Source organism: Heteronotia binoei, chromosome 14 (genome assembly GCF_032191835.1).
Source record: "Heteronotia binoei isolate CCM8104 ecotype False Entrance Well chromosome 14, APGP_CSIRO_Hbin_v1, whole genome shotgun sequence".
Lineage (NCBI taxonomy): Eukaryota > Metazoa > Chordata > Lepidosauria > Squamata > Gekkonidae > Heteronotia > Heteronotia binoei.
Window position 1 is genome coordinate 64,074,920 of NC_083236.1, and position 6,863 is coordinate 64,081,782.

Genomic DNA, 6,863 nt, shown 5'->3' on the forward strand with positions numbered 1-6,863 from the left:
AGCTGCAAAAATCTAGCTTTGTAAGGAAAGTTGTCGTCCTAGAGGGGTGTGTGACAAGTGACAGGCTCCTTGAGGAATTTAGAGCAAGAGTGCAGGGGCATCTCAAAGACTAACAAAATTTATGGCAGGGCTTCCTTTGAGCAGGAACATACAGGAACGCAGTTCCAGCTGGCTTGGCACCAGGGGTGTGTCCTAATATGCAAATGAGTCCCTGCTGTGTGGAACTATGGTGCCGTCAGGGGTGTGGCCTAATATGCAAAGGAGTTCCTGCTGGGCTTTTCCTACAAGAAAAGCCCTGGGCAGGGGATAAGCTTTTGTGAGTCATGGCTCGCTTCTTTAGATACATCACGAAAGTTCCTCCCCTGCCACCCGTTTTGTGAGTCTTTCAGGTGCTCTTAGACGCTTCCTTTTTTTTACTGCTACGGACGGACTAACAGGGCTACCCATCTTGATTTAGTTCCGCTCGGGGGTCATTGTGCAGAAAAATAGGTGGCAGAGCTCATTAGCATATGCCCCACCAGCCAAAAGCAACCCAATACAAGAAAGGAGAGCCCCAGATGAGTGAGGCCTGCTTGGGCTGGCTAGAGATCCAGACAGCCCAAGCAGGCTTCACTCACCTGGGGTTCTCCTGCCCACCCCGCCCCCCCAGTCAAAAGGCCAGCAAGCCACCTACCACCCAAAATCATAAGAAGTGGAGAAAGGGTGGTGTGGACTTCTCCAGGGGTTAATGAGGGCTGCATGGCAAAGCCCCTGGTGGCTGGCGGCTGCCTGCTCTCCTAATCCAGGGAGTGTTATGCAGCTGCACCTCCTATTCAAGGGGAACCCTCAGAAAGGTTCAGGAGTTGCGCTCCGGTGAGCTCCTGATGAATCTGAGGCCTGGTTCACTAGAAAACACTGTGCAATATGTTTTTGGGGGGACATAGTTGTCCAGACTAAACCCGCTTTCAATTTTTCAAGGACTACGAGTATCCCCTTCATTCTCATGGTGCACCCTACCAGAAGAACGATCGCTGTCCGCCTCCACCGCAAACTCTTCCAGACCGGGCGTGTGAGGTGCCCGGATGTCGTTCCGATTCCGAGTGCGAAAGGCACAAACGTTGCTGCTACAACGGATGCATCTACGCCTGCTTAGACTCCGTGCCGCCACCCCCAGGTTGTTGTTATCACCATCAACATTGCCGTTGCCATTAAAAAACATTTGTGTTTATTTTATTTATTCTATATATGTTACCTATACTCTGCCTTTCTCACCTGGACTCAAGGCGGATTACACAGACCGAGTCACTGCAGTCGGCAGGACCGGACATTCAGTGGGCAGGAATGAAGACTGTAGAACCAGCCAGATGGCTAAAAAAAGAATTTTCTGATGCCGATAGACAGATAGATAGATAGATAGATAGATAGATAGATAGATAGATAGATAGATAGATAGATAGATAGATAGATAGATGATAGATAGATAGATAGATAGATAGATAGATAGATAGATAGATAGATAGATAGATAGATAGATAGAATAAGAAAGAGATAGATGACAGATAGATAGATAGATAGATAGATAGATAGATAGATAGATAGATAGATAGATAGATAGATAGATAGAATGAGAAAGAGATAGATGATAGATAGACAGACAGACAGACGGATAGACGGATAGATAGATAGATAGATAGATAGATAGATAGATAGATAGATAGATAGATAGAATGAGAAAGAGATAGATGATAGATAGACAGACAGACGGATAGATAGATAGATAGATAGATAGATAGATAGATAGAATGAGAAAGAGATAGATGATAGATAGATAGATAGATAGATAGATAGATAGATAGATAGATAGAATGAGAAAGAGATAGATGATAGATAGATAGATAGATAGATAGAATGAGAAAGAGATAGATGATAGATAGATAGATAGATAGATAGATAGATAGATAGATAGAACGAGAAAGAGATAGATGATAGATAGATAGATAGATAGATAGATAGATAGATAGATAGAATGAGAAAGAGATAGATGATAGATAGATGATAGATAGATAGATAGAATGAGAAAGAGAGTAGATAGATAGAATGAGAAAGAGATAGATGATAGATAGATAGAATGAGAAAGAGATAGATGATAGATAGATAGATAGATAGATAGATAGATAGATAGATAGATAGATAGATAGATAGAATGAGAAAGAGAGTAGATAGATAGAATGAGAAAGAGATAGATGATAGATAGACAGACAGACAGACGGATAGACGGATAGATAGATAGATAGATAGATAGATAGATAGATAGATAGATAGATAGATAGATAGATAGATAGATAGATAGATAGATAGATAGATAGATAGATAGATAGATAGATAGACGGACGGACGGACGGACGGGACGGACGGACGGAGAGAGAGAGAGAGAGAGAGAGAATCCTCATTTCAACAAGTGGTACAACGTAGCACTGGCAAAGTAGCAGAGGCAAAGCACATTTGTTAGGAGGGCCGGATCTGACATAAATGACACCTTGTTGGGCTGGGCCATGTGTGTGTCATAAAATGTAATGCCAGGAAACTTTTAAAAGGACACAGAGTTGAATTTTTTTAAAATATATATATATATTATTTTGTATTATAACTCATGCTATTTCTCCATCTTACATTCCTACAATATCGTACATTCATATTACAGATCCATCAGTTCCCTCCCTCCCCCCCTCCCTCCTCCCACCCCTCCCAAATTGACCATTACAGAACCCATTTATATTTGCAACCCCCTGCACACCCTTCGGAGCCTGAGCCTTCTTTCATTATTGCCCCCTCCTGTTTTTTACCCATCCTATATATTTATACCACCTTTCCTTAATTCCTTCAATCTTATCCTCTCCTCGCTTATTCGGAGTTGAATTGTGCTTGTCACACCCTTGCTCCTGGCTCCACCCCCAAAGTCCCCAGCTATTGCCTGAGTCAGACTTCAAAACCCTAGCCTTTGTTCATCCTTTCTGTGGTTTCTTTGCAGTTTTGGATTGGCTGGTACAGCCCAAACCACGCTGGCTGGGTGGAAACGGCTGGTTACTTGATGGACCAGAAGAAGTTTTACAAGGTACGTTGCAGTCAGAACAACACGCAAATCCTTTGGAAGGTCCAAGAAAGCTAGTAACTGGCACTATATAGGGCAGGGGTGGCCAACAGTAGCTCTCCAGATGTTTTTCGCCTACAATTCCCATCAGTCCCAGCCATCAGCCATGCGTGGCTGGGGGTGATGGGAGTAGTAGGCAAAAAAACATCTGGAGAGCTACCGTTGGCCACCCCAAGGGCAGCCAGGGTGGTTAGTGGTTAGGCAGTGAGAGAGGTCTGGCAGTCCAGTGGCCGAAAGACGGGTTTAGGAGAAGGAGCACAGGGGTTCCAGGCAGGAACTCTTTTGCCTATTAGACCACAAACCCCTGATGTAGCCAATCCTCCAAGAGCTTACATGGCTCTTCTGACAGGGCCTACTGTAAGCTCCAAGAGGATTGGCTACATCAGGGGTGTGTGTGTGTGGCTTAATGGGCAAAGGAGTTGGCCTCAGTTTCCACCTGCCAATCAGCAGCGCATCAGCAAGAAAGAGCAGTGATTGGCTGGAGATGTCTTGCTATCAGCTGGGAACTGGGACTCCCAAGCTGTGTGCCATCAGGAGGTCCATCAGTGGGGCCAGGACACTGTGCCCCTCCCCCAAGCACCCAGAATACAGAGCATCGCTTGCCCCAGACAGAGTTCCAACAATACGCTGTGGCTAATAGCCACTGATGGACCTCTGCTCCAGACGTTTTCTCCAATCCCCTCTTGAAGCTGGCTATGCTTGGGACCACAGTGTGATCTTTATGTTGCAGCCGAGGCCTGTAGCACCACGGAGGACGGCGAGGAGCCCCTGCACTGCCCGACGGGATACGAATGCCACATCATCAACCCAGGCAATGCCGCCGAGGGCATCCCCAACAGGGGGCAGTGCATCAGGCAACGGGGAAATCCAGGTACTTCTGCTGGCGGGAGGGTAGGGGTGGGGGAGTGGAAGCAGTTTGCTTTTTGGACTGAGTCTGGGTTCAACCTTGGTCCAAGGTCTAAGGTTGCCAACCCCAGGCTGTGAAATTCCTGGAAATTTGGGGTTGGGGCCTGGTTTAGGAAAGGCACAGACCTCAGCAGAGTATAATGCTGGAGAGTTCCTCCTCTAAAGAAGTGTTCTCTGCGCAGTACAAAGGAAGCTATTTGCATCAGTCAAGGCTGGCCCTGCCGCTAGGCAAACTAGGCAATTGTCTAGAGCGCCAGCCTTCTGGGGGCGCTGAATTAGGCACCCCCGTGTGACTGGGTGCACTGCAGGGAGGCACCAGAAGTTAGCCTAGCCTAGGGTGCCAGATAGCCTACGGCCAGCCCTGGCATCAGTTCCTCTTAGAGTTGACAATTTCCAGGTGGAAGGGGCCTGGAGATCTCCTAGAATTACAGCAGATCACCAGAAAACAGAGATGACTTCCCCTGGAGAGAACGGCTGCTGTGGAGGGTGGACTCTGGGGCATTATACCTGCTGAGGCTCCTCCCCTCCTGAGGCCCCACCCCCTAAAATCGTTAGATCTTGGAAGCTAAGCAGGGTCAGCCACGGCTAGCGTTTGGATGGGTGACCTCCAAAAAAAATACCAGGGGTGCAATGCAGAAGCAGGCAATGGCAAACCAGCTCTGAACCATCTCTTGCCTTAAAAACAAGCCTAGCTTGCCACCAAGCGGGGTCATAACACCAAAAAACAGCTAGAACTTCTGGCTGCCAGATAGTCTTAGGATCTCCTGGCTATACTACATACCAGGGGTGGCGAAATAATCATCAGATGTTTGAGAGCCACAAGAAATGAACATCAAATGTTCGAGGGAGGGAGGGAGGAAGGAAGGAAGGAAGGAAGGAAGGAAGGAAGGAAGGAAGGAAGGAAGGAAGGAAGGAAGGAAGGAAGGAAGGAAGGAAGGAAGGAAGGAAGGAAGATGGGGAAGGTGGGGAAGGTGGAGGGGAAGGAGGCAGGAGGGAGTGGTGCAAAGAAAGCAACTTTAACATTAAATGCTTCCTCCCTGGCTGGGTTGGCTTGGAGTTGTGATTTAAAGAGAGAAATGCCTTCTCCAAACTGGCTGACAGGGTGGTAGGGGCTTTGAGAGCCACACGATACGTACGAATGAGCTACATGTGGCTCCCAAGCCACAATTTGGCCACCCCTGCTAAACACGCTGCAATACAATAATTTCTTTTTAATCCCAACATCTCCAGGAATTCCCCAACCTGGAGTTGGCAATCCTATCCCACATGTACTTCTTCCTTCTTGACACTAGGTGTCTCTATAACTGTTCCACAGAGTATACAGCCAGGGGTTTGGGTTCTCTAGTCTGCTCCATGCTCATATCTGTCCCTGTCTTCTTTCTGGGCAATGTCACCTTTATGGTCAGCCGAAGCCAATGCCAAAGCATTTGCCATGACTTTTATGCAAATGTGCCATTTAAAAGTGTAGGCAGCTGTTGCCCAACCAGATAATTATTGCATTGTGCCTTTTCTTTCCCCAGATGGGCGGAACCTACAGCCTAAATATTACAAGGAATACTTGGGTAAGACACCAGCATTCAAATCTGGCCAAGACTGTGATGAATTTGGTTTCAAGGCATGTCTGCACAACCAGGTTTGCTCTGATGCACACCAAATCCCAGCAATCAAAACAGATCAGGGGTGGTCCATCAGTGGCTATTAGCCATAGTGTATTGTTGAAACTCTCTCTCTGGGGCAGGGATGCTCTGTAATCTTGGTGCTGGGGGTGGGGGGGCACAGTGGGAGGACTTCTAGTTTTCTGGCCCCACTGATGGACCTTCTGATGGCACCTTGGGTTTTTTTGGCCACTGTGTGACACAGAGTATTGGACTGGATGGGCCATTGGCCTGATCCAACATGGCTTCTTTTATGTTCTTCTGTGACACAGAGTGTTGGACTGGATGGGCCATTGGCCTGATCCAACATGGCTTCTCTTATGTTCTTTTGTGACACAGAGTGTTGGACTGGATGGGCCATTGGCCTGATCCAACATGGCTTCTCATATGTTGTTCTGTGACACAGAGTGTTGGACTGGATGGACCATTGGCCTGATCCAACATGGCTTCTCTTATGTTCTTTTGTGACACAGAGTGTTGGACTGGATGGGCCATTGGCCTGATCCAACATGGCTTCTCTTATGTTCTTATGTGACACAGAGTGTTGGACCGGATGGGCCATTGGCCTGATCTAACATGGCTTCTCTTATGTTCTTCTGTGACACAGAGTGTTGGACTGGATGGGCCATTGGCCTGATCCAACATGGCTTCTCATATGTTCTTCTGTGACACAGAGTGTTGGACTGGATGGGCCATTGGCCTGATCCAACATGGCTTCTCATATGTTCTTCTGTGACACAGAGTGTTGGACTGGATGGGCCATTGGCCTGATCCAACATGGCTTCTCTTATGTTCTTCTGTGACACAGAGTGTTGGACTGGATGGGCCATTGGCCTGATCCAACATGGCTTCTCTTATGTTCTTCTGTGACACAGAGTGTTGGACTGGATGGGCCATTGGCCTGATCCAACATGGCTTCTCTTATGTTCTTCTGTGACACAGAGTGTTGGACTGGATGGGCCATTGGCCTGATCCAACATGGCTTCTCATATGTTCTTCTGTGACACAGAGTGTTGGACTGGATGGGCCATTGGCCTGATCCAACATGGCTTCTCTTATGTTCTTCTGTGACACAGAGTGTTGGACTGGATGGGCCATTGGCCTGATCCAACATGGCTTCTCATATGTTCTTCTGTGACACAGAGTGTTGGACTGGATGGGCCATTGGCCTGATC

The 6,863-nt window shown here is 47.3% G+C and overlaps 1 protein-coding gene across 1 annotated transcript in view; it reads left to right on the forward strand.

The window, feature by feature from the left end:
• The window catches only part of LOC132582318 (WAP four-disulfide core domain protein 1-like), a 29,777-nt gene that overhangs the window by 22,034 nt on the left and 880 nt on the right, over positions 1-6,863 (forward strand). Inside the window, exons 2-5 of the mRNA XM_060253851.1 lie at positions 958-1,153; positions 3,008-3,091; positions 3,858-3,998; positions 5,554-5,666. Coding sequence (XP_060109834.1) covers positions 958-1,153; positions 3,008-3,091; positions 3,858-3,998; positions 5,554-5,666 — 534 coding nt within the window. The remainder of the gene's footprint in view (positions 1-957; positions 1,154-3,007; positions 3,092-3,857; positions 3,999-5,553; positions 5,667-6,863) is intronic.